We start from the raw sequence: 25,320 nt of genomic DNA, 5'->3' as shown, positions 1-25,320 counted from the left end.
CAGGATGTGGCCTCCTCTATATATATATACTGTATATATATATATAATAGAGGAGGCTACATCCTGTGTGTGTGTATATATATATATAGTGCAGTAAAATAATAGAGGATGCCATATCCTGTGCGTATATTATATATATATATATATATATATATATATATATAGTATGTATGTATATATATAGTGCAGTATAGAGGATGCCATATCCTGTGTGTATATAATATATATATATATATATATAGTGCAGTATAATAATAGAGGATGCCATATCCTGTGTGTATATATTATATATATATATATATAGTGCAGTATAGAGGATGCCATATCCTGTGTGTGTATATATACTGTATGTATATTTTTGTCAATTTACGCAGTGCTTTACATATACATTGCACATTCACATCAGTCCCTGCCCTCAAGGAGCTTCCAATCTAAGGTCCCTAACTCACATACATACACAGTAGGGCCAATTTTTTTTTATACAGGATCCAATTAACCTACCAGCATGTCTTTGGAGTGTGGGAGGAAACCGGAGTACCCGGAGGAAACCCGTGCAGGCACAGGGAGAACATGCAAACTCCAGGCAGGTAGTGTCGTGGTTGGGATTTGAACCAGTGACCCTCTTGCTGCTAGGTGAAAGTGCTAACCACTACACCACTGTGCTGCCCGCAGTATAATAATAGAGGATGCCATATCCCGTGCGTATATATGTGTATATATGTATACAGTGGGTACAGAAAGTATTCAGACCCCCTTAAATTTTTCACTCTTTGTTATATTGCAGCCATTTGCTAAAATCATTTAGGTTCATTCTTTTTCCTCATGAATGTACACATAGCACCCCATACTGACAGAAAAACACAGAATTGTTGACATTGTTGCAGATTTATTAAAAAAGAAAAACTGAAATATCACATGGTCCTAAGTATTCAGACCCTTTGCTGTGACACTCATATATTTAACTCAGGTGCTTTCCATTTCTTCTGATCATCCTTGAGATGGTTCTACACCTTCATTTGAGTCCAGCTGTGTTTGATTATACTGATTGGAATTGATTAGGAAAGCCACACACCTGTCTATATAAGACCTTCCACATCACAATGCATGTCAGAGCAAATAAGAATCATGAGGTCAAAGGAACTGCCTGAAGAGCTCAGAGACAGAATTGTGGCAAGGCACAGATCTGGCCAAGGTTACAAAAAGATTTATGCTGCACTTAAGGTTCCTAAGAGCACAGTGGCCTCCATATTCCTCAAATGGAAGACGTTTGGGACGACCAGAACCCTTCCTAGAGCTGGCCGTCCGGCCAAACTGAGCTATCGGGGGAGAAGAGCCTTGGTGAGAGAGGTAAAGAAGAACCCAAAGATCACTGTGGCTGAGCTCCAGAGATGCAGTCAGGAGATGGGAGAAAGTTGTAGAAAGTCAACCATCACTGCAGCCTTCCACCAGTCGGGGCTTTATGGCAGAGTGGCCCGACGGAAGCCTCTCCTCAGTGTAAGACACATGAAAGCCCGCATGGAGTTTGCTAAAAAAACACCTGAATGACTCCAAGATGGTGAGAAATAAGATTCTCTGGTCTGATGAGACCAAAATAGAACTTTTTGGCCTTAATTCTAAGCGGTATGTGTGGAGAAAACCAGGCACTGCTCATCACCTGTCCAATACAGTCCCAACAGTGAAGCATGGTGGTGGCAGCATCATGCTGTGGGGGTGTTTTTCAGCTGCAGGGACAGGACGACTGGTTGCAATCGAGGGAAAGATGAATGCGGCCAAGTACAGAGATATCCTGGACAAAAACCTTCTCCAGAGTGCTCTGGACCTCAGACTGGGCCGAAGGTTTACCTTCCAGCAAGACAATGACCCTAAGCACACAGCTAAAATAACGAAGGAGTGGCTTCACAACAACTCTGTGACTGTTCTTGAATGGCCCAGCCAGAGCCCTGACTTAAACCCAATTGAGCATCTCTGGAGAGACCTAAAAATGGCTGTCCACCAACGTTTACCATCCAACCTGACAGAACTGGAGAGGATCTGCAAGGAGGAATGGCAGAGGATCCCCAAATCCAGGTGTGAAAGACTTGTTGCATCTTTCCCAAAAAGACTCCTGGCTGTATTAGATCAAAAGGGGGCTTCTACTAAATACTGAGCAAAGGGTCTGAATACTTAGGACCATGTGATATTTCAGTTTTTCTTTTTTAATAAATCTGCAACAATGTCAACAATTCTGTGTTTTTCTGTCAGTATGGGGTGCTATGTGTACATTCATGAGGAAGAAGAATGAACTTAAATGATTTTAGCAAATGGCTGCAATATAACAAAGAGTGAAAAATTTAAGGGGGTCTGAATACTTTCCGTACCCACTGTATATATGTATATATATATATGTATATATATATATATATATATATATAGCCTAAATCTCATCTGACTACTATGCTTCTGAGTCAAAACAATTGAAAAAGGACTGTATAACCTAAACATTATCTTTAATGGATACGCAGACGATTAAAAATAAATAGAAATTGATGTAAAAAGACAAACAATAGAATATCTAACTCTTTAATGATTGGGGGCGGGGCGGGGCGCCGATACAGCTTCTCGCCAAGGGCGCTGGAGACCCTAGGTACGCCTCTGGTGCCTATACCTGGATGGCATACTCAAGATGCAGGCAGACCAGAGTCTGGTAGAGTGGGAGAATTATCATTTTATCTCTGGAGTGAATCCCCTTTGTAATACATGCCAATATTCTGTTGGCCCTGCTTGCAGCAGCTTGGCATTGCATGCTATTGCTGAGCCTGTCGTCTAGTAGGACCCCCAGGTCCTTTTCCATCCTAGATCCCCCAGAGGTTCACCTCCCTAGTGAGTAACTCATGTTTGAATTTTTTGGACCCATTCAGGGGTATTAATTAAATGGCGGGACTGTCCTGGGCTGTTGGTCAGTATGATATAGAGGGGCAGTGAGCAATGTACAAGGGGGCAGTGATTAGTCTATTGAGGCAGTGAGCAGTGTATGGAGAGCACTAATGGGTGTACCTGGCTTGATAGGTGGCAATGATGGATCAGAAAGTCAATTTTAGACACACATACAGTATCTCACAAAAGTAAGTACACCCATCATTGTAAATATTTTATTATATTTTTTCATGTGACAACACTGAAGAAATGACACTTTGCTACAATGTAAAGTAGTGAGTGTACAGCTTGTATAACAGTGTAAATTTACTGTCCCCTCATTGAGAGGCTGTGACAGGTGTCGGTCCAGGCACCCGGCGAATCCCGACTTCCATTGTCATGATGATGCGGTGCCTGGACCGACTTCTGTGAGGTCAGCAGAGAGCGGACTGATGGGACACAGCGGTGCAGAACAGACTGCACTTCTGTGATCCACAGGAGATGTAAAACCATTCCCTGATTTATCCAAAATGAAACAGAAAAGTTTGCCCTTTATCTATACAATTGCTACATCCTTTCCTCTGCTCAATAGATGCTCTGTATGTTCTGTGTGCTTCCAATGCTAGACAGCAGAGGGCGCTATGTGACTGGAATTCCTTAGTCCCTGTGGTCCAATGAGTGACGACTGGCTCTCCGTGTATACCAATGGACGAAGTTGGGAGGGGCGTGGTTTGGAGTGTGCGGCTGGGGTGAATGGAGCTGAGTTTAGTGTGGACTGCGAGGCGGGACTCGCTAGTACAAAGGATGGGAACCGGGCGCTGTTTATTGGAGTAACGGGGCGACTACGGGAGGAGGGGGGATACCCGGTCTTTGGGGAGCCGTATACCGGGGTCCCGAAAATGGGGAACGCAGAGAGTGCGGGGGGACCCCCCGGGACAACTTTGTTACCGCTTAAAGTCCCGATGCCGGAGCCGGGGGAGCTGGAGGAGAGATTCGCTCTAGTCCTGGTAAGTGTGACGGCGAGCAAAGGAATGGGGGGTGGGGGCTGGCAGTGTTCAGAAGGATTGGGGAGCTGGCAGTGATCAGAGGAATGTGGGGGGCTGGCAGTGATCAGAGGAATGGGGGGGGGGGGGGTGTTGGTAGTGATCAGAGGAATGTGGGGGGCTGGCAGTGATCAGAGAAATGTGGGGGGCTGGCAGTGATCAGAGGAATATGGGGGGCTGGCAGTGATGAGAGAAATCTGGGGGGCTGGCAGTGATCAGAGGAATGTGATGAGGGGGGCTGGCAGTGATCAGAGAAATGTGGGGGGCTGGCAGTGATCAGAGAAATGTGGGGGGCTGGCAGTGATCAGAGGAATGGGGGGGGGGGGGTGTTGGTAGTGATCAGAGGAATGTGGGGGGCTGGCAGTGATAAGAGAAATGTGGGGGGCTGGCAGTGATCAGAGGAATATGGGGGGCTGGCAGTGATGAGAGAAATCTGGGGGGCTGGCAGTGATCAGAGGAATGTGCTGAGGGGGGCTGGCAGTGATCAGAGAAATGTGGGGGGCTGGCAGTGATCAGAGAAATGTGGGGGGCTGGCAGTGATCATAGGAATATGGGGGGCTGGCAGTGATCAGAGGAATGTGATGAGGGGTGCTGGCAGTGATAAGAGGAATGTGATGAGGGGGGCTGGCAGTGATCAGAGGAATATGGGGGGCTGGCAGTGATCAGAGGAATATGGGGGGCTGGCAGTGATCAGAGGAATATGGGGGGCTGGCAGTGATCAGAGGAATATGGGGGGCTGGCAGTGATCAGAGGAATATGGGGGGCTGGCAGTGATCAGAGGAATATGGGGGGCTGGCAGTGATCAGAAGAATATGATGAGGGGGGCTGGCAGTGATGAGAGAAATGTGGGGGGCTGGCAGTGATCAGAGGAATGTGGGGGGCTGGCAGTGGTCAGAAGAATATGATGAGGGGGCTGGCAGTGATCAGAGAAATGTGGGGGGCTGGCAGTGATCAGAGGAATATGGGGGGCTGGCAGTGATCAGAGGAATATGGGGGGCTGGCAGTGATCAGAGGAATGTGATGAGGGGGGCTGGCAGTGATCAGAGAAATGTGGGGGGTTGGCAGTGATCAGAGAAATGTGGGGGGCTGGCAGTGATCATAGGAATATGGGGGGCTGGCAGTGATCAGAGGAATGTGATGAGGGGGGCTGGCAGTGATCAGAGGAATGTGATGAGGGGGGCTGGCAGTGATGAGAGAAATCTGGGGGGTTGGCAGTGATCAGAGGAATGTGATGAGGGGGGCTGGCAGTGATCAGAGGAATATGGGGGACTGGCAGTGATCAGAGGAATATGGGGGGCTGGCAGTGATCAGAAGAATATGATGAGGGGGGCTGGCAGTGATGAGAGAAATGTGGGGGGCTGACAGTGATCAGAGGAATGTGGGGGGTTGGCAGTGGTCAGAAGAATATGATGAGGGGGCTGGCAGTGATCAGAGAAATGTGGGGGGCTGGCAGTGATCAGAGGAATATGGGGGGCTGGCAGTGATCAGAGGAATGTGATGAGGGGGGCTGGCAGTGATGAGAGAAATGTGGGGGGCTGGCAGTGATCAGAAGAATTTGGGGGTACTGGCAGTGATCAGAAGAGTTCTCTGGGATCCTAAGATATGGGTCTCTGGATGATCTTCCTTAGTTGTGGATCTATAGTGGGCTGATAATGGGGAATTGAGCTATTAGCTATGGTAGAGGATACCTTGGGAGAAGATGGCATTTTGCCCAGGGTATACTGTGCTCTTACCCATCACCCCTAATATTGGCGCATACTGTGCTCCCACCCTTCACCCCTGATTCTTGGGCACACTGTGCTCCCACCCTTCACCCCTAAATCTTGGGCACACTGTGCTCCTACCCTTCACCCCTAATTCTTTTGCACACTGTGCTCCCACCCTTCACCCCTAATTCTTGGGCACACTGTGCTCCCACCCTTCACCCCTAATTCTTGGGCACACTGTGCTTCCACACTTCACCCCTAATTCTGGGCCACACTGTGCTTCCACACTTCACCCCTTTTTCTGGGGCACACTGTGCTTCCACACTTCACCCCTTTTTCTGGGGCACACTGTGCTTCCACACTTCACCCCTTTTTCTGGGGCACACTGTGCTCTCATTCATCACCACTAATACTGGTGCATACTGAGATCCCACCCTTCACCCCTAATTCTAGGGAACATTGTGTTCTCACCCATCACCCCTCATTCTGGGGTACACTGTACTCTCACTCACCCTCTAAATCTGGGGTTTTGTGGCAACATAGTGTTGACAACATAGTGTGCTCCAGAATTAGGAGTGATGTAGGAGGGTACAGTGTGCCCCAGAATTGGGGGATGATGGATGAGTATACAGTGTGCCTGAGAATTATGTGGTGAAGGGGGAGAACACAGTGTGCCCTGGAATTATGGGGGTGATGGGGTGAGAACATAGTGTGCCCCAGGATTAGGAGGTGATGGGGTGAGAACGTAGTGTCCCACAGGTTTAGGGGTTGATGGGGTGAGAACATAGTGTGCCCCAGAATTAGGGGGTGATGGGGTGAGAACATAGTGTGCCCCAGAATTAGGGGGTGATGGGGTGAGAACATGGTGTCCCCCAGATTTAGGGGTTGATGGGGTGAGAACATAGTGTGCCCCAGGATTAGGAGGTGATGGGGTGAGAACGTAGTGTCCCCCAGATTTAGGGGTTGATGGGGTGAGAACATAGTGTGCCCCAGAATTAGGGGGTGATGGGGTGAGAACATGGTGTCCCCCAGATTTAGGGGTTGATGGGGTGAGAACATAGTGTGCCCCAGATTTAGGGGTTGATGGGGTGAGAACATAGTGTGCCCCAGGATTAGGAGGTGATGGGGTGAGAACATAGTGTCCCCCAGATTTAGGGGTTGATGGGGTGAGAACATAGTGTGCCCCAGAATTAGGGGGTGATGGGGTGAGAACATGGTGTCCCCCAGATTTAGGGGTTGATGGGGTGAGAACATAGTGTGCCCCAGATTTAGGGGTTGATGGGGTGAGAACATAGTGTGCCCCAGGATTAGGAGGTGATGGGGTGAGAACATAGTGTCCCCCAGATTTAGGGGTTGATGGGGTGAGAACATAGTGTGCCCCAGATTTAGGGGTTGATGGGGTGAGAACATAGTGTGCCCCAGAATTAGGGGCTGTTGGGGTGAGAACATAGTATGCCCCAGAATTAGGGACTGTTGGGGTGAGAACATAGTATGCCCCAGAATTAGGGGCTGTTGGGGTGAGAACATAGTATGTCCCAGAATTAGAGGGTGATGGGGTGAGAACATAGTATGTCCCAGAATTAGGGGCTGTTGGGGTGAGAACATAGTATGTCCCAGAATTAGAGGTTGATGGGGTGAGAACATAGTGTGCCCCAGAACTAGGGGTTGATGGGGTGAGAACGTAGTGTGCCCCAGATTTAGGGGTTGATGGGGTGAGAACGTAGTGTGCTCCCAATAAGGTGGTGATGGGGTGAGAACATAGTGTGACCCAGAATTAGGTGGTGGTGGGGTGAGAACATAGTGTGCCTTAGAATTAGGGGTTGATGGGGTGAGAACATAGTGTGCCTTAGAATTAGGGGGTGATGGGGTGAGAACATAGTGTGCCTTAGAATTAGGGGTTGATGGGGTGAGAACATAGTGTGCCTTAGAATTAGGGGGTGATGGGGTGAGAACATAGTGTGCCTTAGAATTAGGGGTTGATGGGGTGAGAACATAGTTGGCCCCAGAATTAGGTGGTGATGGGGTGAGAACGTAGTGTGTCCCCAATAAGGTGGTGATGGGGGTGAGAACATAGTTGGCCCCAGAATTAGGGGTTGATGGGGTGAGAACATAGTTGACCCCAGAATTAGGGGGTGATGGGGTGAGAACATGGTGTGTCCCCAATAAGGTGGTGATGGGGTGAGAACGTAGTGTGTCCCCAATAAGGTGGTGATGGGGTGAGAACATAGTTGGTCCCAGAATTAGGGGGTGATGGGGTGAGAACATAGTGTGCCTTAGAATTAGGGGTTGATGGGGTGAGAACATAGTTGGCCCCAGAATTAGGTGGCGATGGGGTAAGAACATAGTGTGCCCCAGAATTAGGGTGACATTTTGCTTCCTAGTGGTGGCGGTGACAATTATCTGTCATGTACTGGGCCGTGTGGGCCAGGGTGGCTCTCACACATACTTGATGCTACAAAAAAGTTGACAGAGAGCAGTTTCTGACCATAGTGACTTGCTGAATCAGGAACACAGGAAATTCTGTCCCTCTAATAGTTTCCCTGTATTGTCACCCCGAGTCTCGGTGGTCAGCAGGAATGTGTCCAGTTTGGTTGTATTGGATAGATGATGTGATGATCCTTTATACATGGAATTGTAGGACGCTGGACGGCCCATAATTCTCTCTTTTGGTGGAATGATTGTTAATGGGTCTGTCTGGCTTCTTGTCCTCCATGGAAGGTCTTGCTGGCGTTCTCTTCCTCTGACTGTGTCTGGATTGTATTTCTCGCAGTAGGCTCTGTCTGGACTTTGCATTATATTTCAGTTTCTCTGGCTTTGGTTCCGCTTTGTTTCTTGCACAGGATTTGGCCTGTCTTGACTCTTAGATCTCATTTAGCACTGGCTATATGTTTACGTTTTAGAAAGCTTCTATCCCAGCAAACTCTTGTCTTTTTTTTTTTTTCCTTTTCCTTCTCGGCACTGAAGTTCCTTTGGGATTTGAGGAATTTGTACATAACTCTATAGAGGAGGCGTGTTAGAAAGCAGAGCCAATGGATAGCATTTTCCTATTACTGTGGAGTAACACAGACGTTACCTGTGAATGTACACTGGCATGGGCTCATGATACACCAGGTCAACCATGTTGTGATGGAAGAAGTGCAACAATGGCTGCAACTGTTCTTTTTTTATTTTTGCAGATCTAGGTTTCAGCTGTAGGCTAGCTATTGTAGATGTGATAGGTCAACCAATACACAAACAGTTCCAAATCTGCCTGGCATGTGGCGTCCTCAGATTAACCAAGGTCTGTCAAAGGTTTATCCAACCTAATCCCGACAAAGATAGATTCATTATCTGCTTAGCCAATCTAAAGATAATTCATGGCTTTTTAATTACTACAATCCTTAACGTGTGGACTGAATTCCAAATCTGAACTGAACAGAACTGGAATAAAATAGTATTTCCTATTGTAGGTAATTGTGGCCTGTAGCTGCTAGTCAAAACATTTGTTCAATATTTCTGCTACGGTAGTGGTCATAAATGATCGATTTCTTTTCTGTGCAAGCTCCTCCGAATATTCAATCTGTACTCAACAACCCCCTTCTATTGATATGCCACACATGGGGAAGTGGATTTCGATTGATAGTTTCCACCAAGTAATCTAATCAATCAAAATATGATCATATTCATGCACAACTGATCAACAATTTTCTGCCCTGACCAATCAACTCTATTTGATTGATTCATACTCAATCTAGATCAGATTCAATCGAAAGGGAAGTCCTGATATTCAGATTTGATTGATATTTTTTTTTTTTTTTTTCGAATAACATATCGATCAGATAATTAACCACTTAAGCCCCGGAAGATTTTACCCCCTTCCTGACCAGGGGGTAATTTTGCGATCCGGCACTGCGTGACTTTAACGGACAATTGCACGGTCGTGCGACGCTGTACCTAAACGAATTTGACGTCCTTTTTTTCCCACAAACAGAGCTTTCTTTTGGTGGTATTTGATCACCTGTGCGATTTTTTTTTTTTTTTTTTTTTTTTTTTTTTCTTTTTGATCATGCGCTATAAACAAAAAAAAGAGCGACAATTTTGCAAAAATAACAATATTTTTCACATTTTTTTTACATGAAATTCCCCCCCAAAAAATGTAAAAATCAAAATTTTTTTAAATTTTTGGCCAATTTGTTTTCTGCTACATATGTTTGGTAAAAAAAAATCACAATAAGCGTATTTTGATTGGTTTGCGCAAAAGTTATTGCGTTTACTAACTAAGGGAAGGATTTTTGTTATTTTTGTTGTTTTTTTTAACGCGTAATGGCGATCTGCGTTTTTTTTTTTTTTGCGGTACTGCGACATTGCGGTGGACAGATCGGACCCCTGACTGACATTTTTTACACTTTTGGGGTTACCAGTCACATTACTACAGTAATCAGTGCTATACATATGCACTGTTATTGTAAAAATGACACTGGGAGGGAAGGGGTTAACTTTATTGGAGAGGGAGGGGTTAAGTGTGTCCCTAGGGGCGTGTTTCTAACTGTCATTGGATGTGGCTAGTGGTGTAACAGCACAGATCAATGTTCCTACATAGCAGGACCGAGTGATCTGTGCTTTTACACAGGGGAGAATGACAGGCGACTTTGTTTACATTAGCCGCCTGCCTTTCTCCCTCTCTACCCGACGATCGCGAGTGACCGGCAGACATCGGGTCCGCCGGTCACACGCGCCGGCTTCGTCGGGTACGAGCGGGAGCGCGCCTCCGGCGGCGCGCGCTCGCCCCCTACTCGCTCCCAGGCTAGTGATGTACCGGTACGTCACTTTGCCTGGGAGGGGCTGACCGCCACCGTATATAGTCGGGCGGCGGTCGGCAAGTGGTTAAATTAAAACTTTTATGGCTACCATGAGAAAGCTGCTAGGGGGGTTAACATGACTTGTGGCTACAAGCAACAACTATTCTTAAGCCCCATACACACGGGCCGAATGTGAGATGGCATCAGCCGGTTCAATAGAAACTGGCCGACATTCGGTCTGTGTGTGTGGCAGCCAGTCCAGAAAGGGCATGACCAAAAAAGGTCTGTCAATCACTGGTTGGGAAGGCTGACCGGAGTGTTCTGGTGGGGGGGCGTGTCCCGTCTGTCAAAACACAATAGAACATCAGGGGAGATTGCTGTACTAACATCAGACTGTTAGTACACTGGCTCCAACCTGAGCTGTCAGTTCTTTTTTTTTTTTTTTTCCCTGTTTAGCCCACTGGGTTGAACAAAAAAAAATACTAGCAGTGTGTACTTGGCTTTAGGCTGGCCATACATTATACATTTTCTTGTACAATTTTACTTTATATTTACTAAAAACCAAATCTTATGAGGTCATACCTAAACACTTAACATTTGTGTGCAGTCATCTAGGCTCTTGCACTACATAGTTGAAGATAAATCTAAAGGAAATTGAATAAGAAAATAATATATGTTTGGCCAGCTTAATGTTCTCATTTCTTTCTTTTTTTTTGTCCGCCATTTTTGATTAGTGATTTGATTTCTTTGTTTATACTTGCTGATTGGCCTACTGTATTGAGACGTGCTAAATAAGCTTTAGGCTCCATTCACACCTATGCAGTTTGCTTTTGAGCGTTTCTGAAGTCCTTTTTGCTGTGCTTTTCGCATTTTCTTTACTACGATTTGCATGCTTTTTTGGGCAAATTTGTTTTTAGGCAAATTACAAAATACCAATTGTGGTAAAAACGCACTATTTGCTTTTTCTGCAGCTTCTGCATTAAAGTCTATTGAACCGAAAACGCAAAAAACACAGTTTTGCGTTTTCAAAAAGGTCCCTGACCCTTTCCAAAAAGCAGAGGCACAAAAATGCATTGATGCGAACGTGTTCCATAGGAACCCATGTTAAAAAAAATAAATAAATAAAAATGTCCTGCAAGTCTGCAAAAAGCATGAAAAATCGCCCTGGTGTGATTAGAGCTTTAGACCCCGTTCACACTGGTGCGACTCATCATGCGATTTGACAGTTCCACATTGCATGACAAGTTGCACCCCATTGCTAGCAATGGAACTGTTCATATTGCAGGGATTTTAAAAAAGGTTCCTGCACTACTTTTTACAGATTTCATTGCAACTTGCATAGACTTCTGTTAAATGAAGTTGCCAACCGCAATGAAATGGGCAGTGCAGATTGCACTGATGTGCGGCTTTGGAATCTTACTGAAGCAGCGTAATTTTAAAGCCGCACAGGTGTGAACCAGGGCTCACAGAGATTACCAACAACAACATTCAATTAGGGATTACTTCTATATCCACAACATTGATGATTGATGCCAGTGTCTAGGGGGAGAAAACAAAATGTAACAAATGTATATGTATTATTTGATACTTGGCAGTTCCTTACATACAGGGAACACTGCTTTGCAAAAATATTACACATTTTGTCTTATTATTGAAGCACCTGAGAGTTTTCTAGTGTTTCCCTAAGGCCCCGTTCACACTGGGGTGACGCTACTTGCCGGGGCGACCTCCTAGGTCGCGGCGCGCTGCTCGCACCGCGACCTCGGAGCGGCCGGCACGGACTTCATAACATTGAAGTCTAAACAGGTCGCTCCGGGTCGCCCCAAAAAAGCTCCGGACCCTTTTTCTAAGTCTGAGCGACTTGTGTCGCTCCTATTAGAACGGGTCCGCAGCTTCTCTATGGAAGGTGACCTACGGCGACCTGTCAGGCGACCAGGTCACCTGACAGGTTGCCCCAGTGTGAACAGGGACTAATGTCTGGTACACGTGGTAAGTTTTTTTTTAAAGCGGAGTCTTCCGGCCACGAAAAAGTTTTTTTCAATAAAAATACCCCCGGGAAAGTCAGGGCTAGTACATTCCACAATGCATAGCCTCTGTACTGTCCCAGGTCGCACTTACCTTGAAAATTTCTTCTCCAGCGTTGCCATCTCGGATGTGGGCAGCTGAAGCCAGCGCGTCCTCTTCTGCGTCCTCTTCCGCGTCTTCTTCTCCCAGAATGCACCGGCCCCAATCGTCACTTCCGGTGCGGGCGCATCATCCCTCCACAGCTTCTGGGCATGCCCAGAAGCTGTTTAGAAGGGAATGACGCACCTGCACCGGAACTGACAAGCGGGGCTGGTGTAGGCGCATTGATTCCTGGGAGCGATGATGTTCAGCTCAATGCAAAGAGGAAGTGATGGCGCGGGCCGCGGCCGCAGAGGGAGGAAGTGGAAGAAAGGTGAGTATATTTTTCTTCAATAACAAAAAAAAAAATCGTAACTATCCATTTATTTTTCAGGTGACGAAAAGCAAGCGGATGGCCCAAAAACGACTGTCGATTTTTGTGGCCGTAACTCCGCTTTAACCCAGCAGGCTGAACGATTTCCCTACTGTTCTATTGTGTTCTGACCGGAGGACTGCCCCTCTCGCCAGAAAACACTGGTCAGCACTCGCAGCCATTGGCTGAAAGCACTGATCAGAGGCTGATTGGCTGCTGGTTTTCCAGCAATACTCTTTGGACAAAAGCTGGTGGTGAGATGGGCTTCAGTCAAACAAGGACCTGTTCACATGGGCCAAATGTGGACCAGTTTCTACTGTAGCCACTGCTTTTGGCCAATATTTGGCCCATGTGTACAGGGCTTAAGGTGTTACTAAACCCACAGTAGTAAAAATGAGTCTGTATATGTAGTAAAGCATATTTGTTATACGCATTGTGGAACCCAAGGGGTAATCCCATGCATTGTGTAAAAGGCTGTTTGATACTGTCTTCTCTGATCCTTCCACGGTCTCCAATCCATCTCCTGATCTGCCTTGGGGGAACTCCACACATGCTCAGTTTGGTGTGTATTGCTGGAGCGCTTTTTTTTTTTTTTTTTTTGGAAGTTTGGAAGGGTGCATGTGATCGGCACATAATCAATCAGCACTGTCCAGACAGAGGGTCAGGGGTCATGCAGCCTCATAGGACAGTCAGAGTAGAATTAAAACTCCTCCTACAAGCTTTAACCAGATACCGATAGAAGTCACAAGACTTCTATATACTGCTGATGAAAATAGGTATTTATCAGTTTATATTTACTAAATTTTTTATTCTGTTTACTTTAGGAGACCAGATATAGTGAATGCAGGGTCCTGGGTTTAGTAGCAATGGAAATTAGAAATGTTTTCTCACATGTAGTGGGGTCTTGTTCAAACTGCATGAGTTACCTGCTCTTTTTGCCTAGGGGTGCACCAAAAGGCTATACTTTCCCTATCCTTTGATCCTCCGCAAAACCATGCTCTCCCCCATCCCGCAGTGGACTGTTCCTGCCATCCTCGCTCTCACAGCTGGTCTGGGGGTGTGATGACATCAGGAACGGCCCATTCAGAAGACCACTGGTCTTGTGCTGGGAGGATTGGTAGATTAGTTGAGTGTATCACCACTCTCTTCACCCCTACAAAAAATGAGCAGTTAACCCATGCAGTGCGGGCATAGCCCTACTGCATGGGAAAATAAGCACATTGCTCAGAGCTCCTCTTTAAGCTTGACTAGGCTCCATATGCAGAATCTTCTTGTTTGTAATTGTGCCTTTTTAGATTGTAACACTTCTACTCTCGACACCCTATGCTCGATCAAGTACATGAGCTTCTTTTTTATAGCATAATCAGGCATTTTTGTCCCTTATACACTTCAATCTGAGCACATGTAAACACACAACACTTGCATTTTGTGGGCCTGTAATGCTCTTTCTCTAGAACTGCTCTCCTCTCCTTGCCTTGTCTAGGAAACATCACGTGAAGCTTGTAAAACACTTGAAAACACCCCAAAAAAATGATTCAAAATCCTCAGGTGTGAATGCAGATTTAAACAAGGAGCATGCTCTCAGTAATTGGTGTTGGTCTAAATTTTTAGTTCATTAGGCTACTTATTCTTGGGGAGGCTGGCCATACACTATACAATTTTCTTATTCAATTTCCTTTAGATTTACCTTAAACTATGTAGTGCAAGGGCCTGCCTGACTGCATACAAATTGAAAGTGTTTAGGTTTGACCCTATATTACATGGTTTTGGTAAATCTAAAGGAAAGTTGAACAAGAAAATTGTATAGTGTATGGCCAGCCTAAGTTGAGATGGGAAGTGTGCAGACATGGTACTGCAAATAAGGTTTACATTGAAAGGATGTGTTCCCTAAATGATTTTGACCATGGAATGATTGTTGGTTCCAGATGTGGTGGTTGTAGAATCTTAAATGCTGCTGCCTTCTTGGGATTTTCAATAGATCACTGTCTCCAATGCTTGCAGGATTGGTAACAAAAAATATTCAGTAATAGCAGTTGGGTGAAAACAACTTGTCACTGACCAACCTATCTGACTAGGATGTCCAGTGTATATATATATATATATATATATATATATATATATATATATATATATATATATATATATATATATATATATTAATAAAACTAGCATGATAGCCGATGGGAAGCATTCTCACCATACAGATTGATTTCCGGGGGTATTTGTCTGAGAGGAAGAAAGTGCTCACTGCTCAGGAACTCATAGTAATCTCTGAAGGAACCCTCGGGTTTGAAGGAACTCTGGCTGAAAAGGCTGCTCGTCAAACAGGACCCGTGCAACCTTGCGCATTGCGACCCTTTAACCACTTTACCACTGGAGGATTTTGCTGTCTTACGTCCGGGCCACTTTTTGTGATTCGGCGCTGTGCGACTTTAACTGACAATTGCGCGGTCGTGCAACGCCGTACCCAAATGAAATTTACGTCCTTTTTTTCCCACAAATAGAGCTTTCTTTTGGTGGTATTTGATCACCTGTGCAGTTTTTACTTTTTGCGCTATAAACAAAAAAATTGCGACAATTTTGAAAAAATAACTATTTTTACATTTTTTATATGAAATCCCCCCCCCCCCCCAAAAAAAATGTAAAAATCTAATTTTTTTTAACATTTTAGGCCAATTTGTTTTCTGCTACATATTTTTAGTAAAGAAAATCGCAATAAGTGTATTTTGGTATTTTGATTGGTTTGCGCAAAAGTTATTGCGTTTACTAACTAAGGGAAAGAATTCTGTCGTTTTTTTTTTTAACGAGTAATGGCGGCGATTTTTTTATTTTTTTTGCGGGACTGCGACATTGAGGCGGACAGATCAGACCCTTGACTGACACTTTTTTTACCAGTGACATTAGTACAGTAATCAGTGCTATAAATATGCACTGTTACTGTTAAAATGACACTGGCAGGGAAGGGGTTAATTTTATTGGAGAGGGAGGGGTTAATGTATGCCTGGTGCTTACTGACGTGTGGGGGGAGGTGACTGAGTGACACAGGGACAGATCGCAGGTTCAGCTATGCTGAACCCTGCAATCTGACCCTGCCTGTCACTTAGATCCGCCTGCTCTGTTTACACAAGCGGGCGGATCTCCAGACTCGATTCCCCCGACGATCTGGGAAGAGCAGCGGCGATCACCGCTGCTCCTCCCCTGGCCCGATTCCCGCTGTGACTGAATACAGTGGGAGCGAGCCTCCGGCGGCGTGCTTGCGCCGCCGAGGAGGGGGAGTGTCTGCCGACATAGGTCTACGTCGTCAGACCTACAAGAGCCACTTTGCCGCAGTAGAGCTCTAGTGAGCAGCGGCAAAGTGGTTAAGGGTTGAAACAGGCAGTGAAGAGGCAACATGACCTCTCATTATCACATGTCAAACATCCTCTGAAAAGCAATAACCAGTGGATCTCTCTTCGTAGGGCTAATTCTAGTGTAAAGTAGCCCTTACTGAGCCTATGTCATAAATCCTCCACAATCCGTACATATATTAAAATGGCCATTGAGTGTAAACAAATGAGTGAAGCCTTTCCAGGATCTACTCTTATCTATAATGGCATTTTTGTTGAGCTGATCTTTAACTTGGCAATTAGTAAGAGGTGCCAGGTTATCCCTTGCCACCTAAAAATGTTTTACAGTAAAATAGAAGGGTTATGGGATTTCCTAAAGAAAAGGCCTATGGCGGGGAGGGGTCCAGTGCATTCAACACCGGAAGGACTTCTGAACAATGGATAATGAGCTACTCAAAACAAATAGGCTGCATAGAACTAATGGAATACCCTCCGTATTTAACTTACTGCATTCATTCATGTTATACAAGTTCATCTCTTGGTGGACTGAAGTATCTGCTTTGGTGTATAACAAAAGGGGGGTCAATGACATTGAATCTTGGAAGCAAAAGGCAGTTTCATGGCTCGCCTGACTTGTTCATTTATGAATGGAAGGTGTGCACTTACAATACATTACAATAGTGAAGAGGTGTCGGAACTATCAGCTACCACCTCATGGTATTCTTCATGTTCAGGTATTTGGGTGTGAAAGAAAGGGAAGTGAATAAATATTGTACAGTGGATAATGTGTTGAGAATCAGGATTGTTGACTTGGTTTCCAGCTGTGACCACACAGGATGCTGTGCAGATATTCAAACTCCAAACTATGGCCTGAGGGCTTGATCTGACCCACTAGAAGATATTTTATCTTGTCCACAGCTGATGTGTATAGAGGTAGGGTACCGATCAGTTGATCTCCACTAATGGGGACCCTTATGTAAGAGGGGTCACTGATGGGGACCCTGATGTAAGAGGGGCCACTGATGGGGACCCTGATGTAAGAGGGGCCACTGATGGGGACCCTGATGTAAGAGGGGCCACTGATGGGGACCCTGATGTAAGAGGGGTCACTGATGGGGACCCTGATGTAAGAGGGTTCACTGATGGGGACCCTGATGTAAGAGGGGTCACTGATGGGGACCCTGATGTAAGAGGGGTCACTGATGGGGACCCTGATGTAAGAGGGTTCACTGATGGGGACCCTTATGTAAGAGGGGCCACTGATGGGGACTCTTATGTAAGAGGGGCCACTGATGGGGACCCTTATGTAAGAGGGGCCACTGATGGGGACCCTTATGTAAGAGGGGCCACTGATGGGGACTCTTATGTAAGAGGGGCCACTGATGGGGACCCTGATGTAAGGGGGGCCACTGATGGGGACCCTGATGTAAGGGGGGCCACTGATGGGGACCCTGATGTAAGGGGGGCCACTGATGGGGACCCTGACGTAAAGGTGGAAGTCACTGATGGGGTCCCTGATGTATGGGGGAGTCACTGATGGGGACCCTGATGTAAGGGGGTCCTTTACCGAAGCTATTTCACACAATTACGGTATAATATAATACTCTGCGCCATGACCCGCTCTGAACACTGCAGAGGGAAGGGGCTGAGATCCCCCTCTGACAGCTATGAGATGAGAAGGAGAGCTGAGCGGGAGATCGGCTGATCGCCGAGTGGCGCTGTACCGAAGCTATTTCACACAATTAGATTACAGAAACACACACTGGACATTATATAAACCAGTAATAAAGTGGATTTTACAAACACTTTTAGTAGGTTCACACAGGGGATTCCTGACAGGCAGGGAGGGAGATGAGACCTACACCGAAAATAAGCCATACTGTGTCTTTTGGTGTAAAAATAAATATAAGACCTGGGATTATTTTTGGGGAAACACGGTATGTATTCTGCTACAAATTTTTGGTAAAAAAAAAAAAAAAAAATCCTAATGAGTGTATATTGATTGGTTTGTGCAAAAGTTATAGCGTCTACAAACTATGGGATAGATTTTTATTTTTTTGGCGGCGATGAGCAATTTTTATCGGGACTTTGACATTGCAGCGGACAAATCTGACACTTTTTGGGGACCAGGCAGTGACACCAATACAGTGATCAGTGCTAAAAGAAAAAGCACAGTTACTGTATAAATGACACTGGCAGAAAAGGGGTTAACACCAGGGGGGATCAAGGGGTTAAGTGTGCTCCTAGGGAGTGCTTTCTAACTGTGCGGGGAGTGGATGCACTGGGTGAAAAGAGAGATCAGTGTTTCAGCTTAGCTGAACCACAAGATCTCTCTTTTACTCCGTGACAGACCAGCGGTCTGCCTTGTTTACATAGGCAAACCACCGTTCTGCCTTTCCTCCGAATGATTGGCGGCCATCACGGCCGCTGGACCCGCTGATTGGCTCCCGCTGTGTCCAATCACAGCAGGAGCGGCACTTGTGCGCCCCCTAGATCGCATGCACAAAATCACGTACATGTACGTGATTTTGCACAGCTGGCTGCCCTGCTGCAATATATATATATGGTGGGCGGCCTGGAACTGGTTAGGTCATAATGTGCTAGTATGCATTGTATACTAGCACTTTATGACAGACCTATCTGAAAACGAAGCCTTCCAACAGCGCACTGTCAGCGCTGAAGGTGCTTCCATCGTCACCTGGTCTTCTTTTTGGGTTCACGGGCTTTGGCAATATGAATGGCAGAGCTGAAGATGATGTCACTGTTTACGACATGGGTATGCTGTTCTTTCAGAGCGCATGTACTGAGGACGTCACTGGCTGCATCTAAGATAAATATCTCCTAAATGGTTCATGTTTAGGAGATATTGACTGTACCTATAGGTAAGCCTGATTGTAGGCTTACCTGTAAGTAAAAATGTATACATGGGAATTTACTCATGTTTTATTCATTACATAGGTTAAAAAAAGACATCAGTCCATCCAGTTCAACCTATGATGTGTGTGTGTGTTTGCTGTTAACCGTACATTGTATACCCCTGTATGTTGTGGTCTTTAAGGTGCCCATCTAACAGTTTTTTTGAACCTATCACTGCTTCTGGAAGAGAATTCCACATCCTTACCGCTCTGACAGTAAAGAACCCTTTACTCAGTTTAAGGTTAAACCACTTTTCTTCTAGTTTTAGTGAGTGGCCACATGTCCTATTGAATTCCCTTTCTCTGAAAAGTTTGTTCCCTATGCTAGGGCCACCAGTTTAGTATTTGTACATTGATATCATATCCCCTCTCAAGCGTCTCTTCTCCAGAGAGAATAAGTTCAATGCTTGTAGTCTTTCCTCATAGCTGATGTCCTCCATTCCCCTAATTGATTTATAAAGCAGATATTTTTGGCCCCCAAATATTTGTAAAATAATAAAGTGGCTCTCTTACTGAAAAGTTTGGAGACCCTTGTTGTATATCAGGGGTAAGCAAACTGTGGCCCTCCAGATGTTGCAGAACTACAAGTCCCACGAGGCATAGCAAGACTGACAGCCACAAGCATGACACCCAGAGGGGGAGGCATGATGGGACTTGTAGTTTTGCAACAGCAGGAGGGCCATAGTTTGCTTACCCCTGATATACAACAAGGGTCTCCAAACTTTTCAGTAAATCAGGGGTAAGCAAACTGTGGCCCTCCTGCTTTGCAAAACTACAAGTCCCATCATGCCTCCCCCCTCTGGGTGTCATGCTTGTGGCTGTCAGTCTTGCTATGCCTCGTGGGACTTGTAGTTCTGCAACATCTGGGGGACTACAGTTTGCATATCCCTTTTGCATATGATAGTTTTATTGTGACTTTTTAGAAACTGAATGTATATAGAGCATTGCATCATATTTTTGGGAAATCATTCTACTTATCTAAGCTGTGGAGTGTTTTTCTTCTAAACCACAAGGAGGAAGCTGAGCCGGATTACATATGGGGATTTCTAAGTAGCCATTGAAAGATTGCTTTCTTACAGTGTTTGTTTAATATACCACTCTTTATAATGGCATTGCCACTTTTTGGGATTTCTTCAGAGTGATTAGTGCAAACCATACTGTATATGCAATAATTTGTAACAGAATCAAATAACATGTACTTTGATCAGTGCTTTAAAATACACGGGTGATTGGTTTTCAATCAATTTCGATCAGATATCTATTGAAATGCATTTTTTGTGAAAATAACCTTAAATCTGTTTGAAAATTCTCTCATGCAGTAAAGAATAGTCATATGCCACTTCCTGTAAGATATTATTGTACAGAATTAGCCTTTCAACATAAAATGACGATCCAGATATCAGTGAAATTTATCTGCTGAATTTAAGTACATTTGCAGAATAATCCGCTCAAATGATCTGCTCATTGCTGCGTTTAGTTGAAACTGTTATTAACCAATTTGATTAACCACTTTACCACCGGAGGATTTTGCTGTCTTCCGTCCAGGCCACTTTTTGCGATTCGGCGCTGTGCGACTTTAACTGACAATTGCGCGGTCGTGCGACGCCGTACCCAAACAAAATTTACGTCCTTTTTTCCCACAAACAGAGCTTTCTTTTGGTGGTATTTGATAAACAAAAAAAGAGCGTTTATTTTGAAAAAATAACAATATTTTTAACATTTTTTTTATATGAAATTCCCCCCCAAAAAAATGTAAAAATCTAAATTTTTTTTAAATTTTTGGCGAATTTGTTTTCTGCTACCTATGTTTGGTAAAAAAATCACAATAAGCGTATTTTGATTGGTTTGTGCAAAAGTTATTGCGTTTACTAACTAAGGGAAAGATTTCTGTCATTTTTGGTGGGTTTTTTTTAACGCGTGATGGCGGCGATCTGCGATTTTTTTTTTTTTTTTGCGGGACTGCGACATTACGGGGGACAGATTGGACCCTTGACTGACATTTTTGACACTTTTGGGGTTACCAGTGACATTTCTATAGTAATCAGTGCTATATATATGCACTGTTACTGTAAAAATGACACTGGCAGGGAAGGGGTTAATTTTATTGGAGAGGGAGGGGTTAATATATGCCTGGTGCTTACTGACGTGTGGGGCGGGGGAGGTGACTTAGTGACACAAGGACAGTTCGCATGTTCAGATATGCTGAGTACTGCAATCTGTCACTCCTTGTCACTTAGGAGATCCGCCCGCTCTGTTTACACAAGCGGGCGGATCTCCAAACTCGATTCCCCGACGATCGTGGAAGAGCAGCGGCGATCGCCACCGCTCCTCCCCTGGCCCGACTCCCGCTGTGACTGAAAACAGCGGGAGCGCGCCTACAGGGGGAGGAGTCCAGCGATGTAGGTCTACGTCGCTGGACGGAGTCGAGCCACTTTGCCGCAGTACGGTCAACGTGACCGGTCGGCAAGTGGTTAAGCTGTCAAAATTGGTAAAAATCAATCAATTAGATCTGCACCATTAATTGTAAAAATTATCCAGATGTTTTCTTTAAATATGCCCATCAATATAAGGGCTTACAGAAATCATGGCTGAATTAAATATTTTACCAATTGTATTGTTTTAGTAAATTCGATTTTTTGCATGCCAGCCCTACAAATGCTATGTGTGTTTTTATATTCACATTTGTCTTCCACATATTCTTTTTATTCAACCTGCTACATACGTATGTGTACATGGGTGTTTGTATATGCATCATATGTGTAATTGTGTTCATCTGTAAGCATAGGCCAGGACATAGGACTTCTATTTGTTGAGCACATTGGATAATTTGAGAGGATAGATGCTAAAATTATCTGTTCTGTACTATGTAATTATGTTGGGCATGGCCAGAAAAAAAAAGATTCTTTGACCTCCAAAATAGAACATAAATATCCACTTTTAAAATTGCTTCTTTGTTGGTGTTACAAAAACATGGAATTTTATCATGACTCGGATGAGTTACCTTAAAGCAAAGGTGCCACCAACATACTCAGTATTGGCAGAATAGAGCAGGCACCTCCAAGCGCCAGCAAGTTAACTTTCTAGTTAAAGGTGTGCACAACGGTTTTGTTGGTAGAGGGACTGGGCTGACGCTCCCCCCCCCCCCCCCCCCCGCCTGACTCCTCAGCATAACTATTTGTTGGGCTATTGCTGCCCTGGGCAGCCTCATCAGTCAATGATAAAGCTAGGTTCCCAACCTGTGAACCAGAGCAACCCAGTATTTTTGGGCATCCAAATTGCTGGATTAACCAGTCCCCACCATTTGGCACTCTGGCGTCTTTGCTTACTATGCATGATCAGCAATTCTGTATTGTAAGGGCCCTTTCACACGGGCGTTCCGCATGTCCGTCTATCATCCTATTTTTTTGCGGATGATATACGGACATAATGTATGTCAATGGCATTGCGGATGTCAGCGGATGACCATCCACTGACATCCGATTTTCGTCCTTTCAGTTCTGTTCCGTTTTTTTGGAATGGAACAGAACCCTATTTTTGTTCCGTTTAAAAAACGGAACGGATGCAAAATCGGATGTCAGCGGTGTCATCTGCTGACATCCGCAATGCCCATAGACTTACATTATGTCCGTATATCATCCGCAAACGGATGGGATGATATGCGGACATACGGACCGGATGACACAAATGTCATCCGCTCCGTGAAAAAAAAATAAAAAAATTCCGGAGCGGATCGCAATGCGGTCTGCTCCTTGTGAAAGAGCCCTTTGTGAGGACACCAAGAGCCCGTCCACAATCTGGAGCATCAGAGGAAAGTGCCAGCTGACGGGGGAGAGAGGGATAAGGTAACTTATTTTAAATGTTCCCCTAGACCAGGCTTTCTCAACCTTTTCAACACAGAGGAACCCTTGAAAAAAAATTCCGGTTTCAGGGAACCCCTGCTAAAAATGATTATATCTACAACTCCTAATACATTAGTGTGATGGTCAGTGGGAAGAAGGCTCATTGTGGTCATTGGGAAAAATTTCCCCCTTTCAGATAGCCAAAACTCCGGGGTCCGGAGTTAGGGCGGGTGACCCATTTCCTTTGATGGTGTCAAAGGAAACTTATCTGAGAGGCAAACATTGGTAATGTCTTAAGGAACCCCTAGTAACCCTTGGAGGAACCCCTAGGGTACTGCGGAACCCTGGTTGAGAAACCATACCCTAGACCAGTGATGGCGGACCTTGGCACCCCAGATGTTTTGGAACTACAATTCCCATGATGATCATGCACTCTGCAGTGTAGTTGAGCATCATGGGAAATTTAGTTCCAAAACATCTGGGGTGCCAAGGTTTGCCATCACTGCCCTAGACAATGAGAATTTAATCCTTAGTGTGGTAGGGAGCTTCATGGATAACTTTGACATTTCCTCAGATTCCAGCATTGACCTCATGCCACCCACCTAAATAGGCCTCCATTTGTGGGAGAGGTTCCTGTGCTAATAGTGCACTCCTAGCACGGGGACTGAGCTGTCAAAAAAGGCTCCCAATCTGTACTAATGGTTGGAAATTGGCAGCACTGGCTCCTGATCACTGATCCTGTGACCACTGTGATTGGTTCTCACATCCCCCCCCCCCCCCCCCCAGCATGTAAATGTAAGCCCAGTTAACAGGGCACCAGGTTGGAAGAGGGGGAGGGGGTTAGCAAAGATTACACTGTCATCAAATCAGAATAATCAAACACTACACAAAGTAAATTATGTGCCCAGGCAAATACCCAGTGGTCTTATAAGATCATCTGCTTTAGAACGTCAGTTATGGCAGGTTTTTTCCCCTTAGCATGTTTCAATGAGGGTATCCTGAGTGGTTATCTTCTTTGGCTTGTTTGCTTCAATCCGTAAATCTTTCCAGCAGACACTGTAGAAAAAAAAAAAAAAGACTAGATTCCTGTCACAAGATCCTTTTGCTCCATCAGGGCCTTGGGCTATAATGTGTAAATGTAACAGTCGATAACTTGCATTTCATTACAACGTTGCATATTTTTTTTTTCACATGAACATTGGCTGTTCTTGGCATCCTTAAAGCGGAGTTCCGGGCACAAAAAAGATTTTTTTTTTTGTGCCCCTTCGCTAGGTATGCCGCACCTGAAAAGGAATTGGATAGTTATTTTTTTTTTTTTTGTTTACTCACCTTTTTATTGACGATCGTAAATACTCACCTATGACAGCTTCCTCCTCCAGCGCCGAGGCTCACCCCGTCACTTCCTGCCTCACGATGATTCCTGGGAGCTAAACGTCATAGCTCCCAGGAATCAATGCGCCGCACCGGCCCCACTCGTCATTTCCGGGCGACGCCGCATTCCCCTGCTAAACAGCTTCTGGGCATGCCCAGAAGCTGTTTAGGAATGCGGCGCCGCGCCGGAAGTGACGAGAGGGGCTGGTGCAGTGCATTCTGGGACACGAAGACGCGGAAGAAGACAGAGAAGAGGACCGCGCCGGCTTCAGCTGCCCACAACCGAGATGGAAACGCTGTGGAAGAAAATTTCTAAGTAAGTATTTCTTCTAAAAGGTAAGTGCGAACCGGGACAGATCAGAGGCTAGCCATTGTGGAATGTGCTAGCCCTGACTGTCCCGGGGGTATGTTCAACAAAAAAACGTTTCTCTGCCCGGAACTCCGCTTTAAGGCCTCTTGCACACTGCAGCTTGGAAAAGCTCAGTACAGCGTTTTTTTTTACTGAGATAAAATATAGCCCATTATTCATAATGTGCCTGACTGTGCTCTCAGGTGCATAAACAAGCGCTGAGAATTCCTCAGTAAAAAAAAAAAATGGAAAATCTGCGTTCCTGGTCAGTATTTTGCGCCGGTGCATCCAAATATGCACAATTACGCTTCACTATGAATGGATTTTCCATAGGAAGGTATTGAGCGTTCAAATGCGTGCAAATATGTTCAAATTTGTGCAAAATAAACACCTAAAATTACGGCCAGAAAAGCAGAAGCTCAAACTTCAGTACCATGTGGAAGAGGCCTTAAAATGGAACTAAACTGTATCTGCGTTCCACAAACAAACACTATTTTATTCATTTTTAATATTCACAGCAAACATCTATCATTGTCCCTATGCTTTATTTTGTGAGAAATCATTTTGAACAACCTCCCCATAGCATTTCTTGAGTAAGGGCAGATGATTTATGATGCATTTACTT

The 25,320-nt window shown here is 45.1% G+C and overlaps 1 protein-coding gene across 1 annotated transcript in view; it reads left to right on the top strand.

Annotated features, from left to right (window-relative positions):
• The first annotated feature begins 3,656 nt into the window (after nucleotides 1–3,656).
• FMNL3 (formin like 3) overlaps nucleotides 3,657–25,320 on the top strand; it is a 188,686-nt gene continuing 167,022 nt past the window's right edge. The window contains exon 1 of the mRNA XM_082244917.1: nucleotides 3,657–3,899. Coding sequence (XP_082101043.1) covers nucleotides 3,792–3,899 — 108 coding nt within the window. The 5' untranslated portion in view covers nucleotides 3,657–3,791. The remainder of the gene's footprint in view (nucleotides 3,900–25,320) is intronic.

Source organism: Pelophylax lessonae (genome assembly GCF_965119305.1).
Source record: "Pelophylax lessonae genome assembly, chromosome: 2".
Classification (NCBI taxonomy): Eukaryota; Metazoa; Chordata; class Amphibia; order Anura; family Ranidae; genus Pelophylax; species Pelophylax lessonae.
The sequence above is the reverse complement of the archived record's forward strand: the minus strand, read 5'-3'. Positions and strand labels throughout refer to the sequence as shown.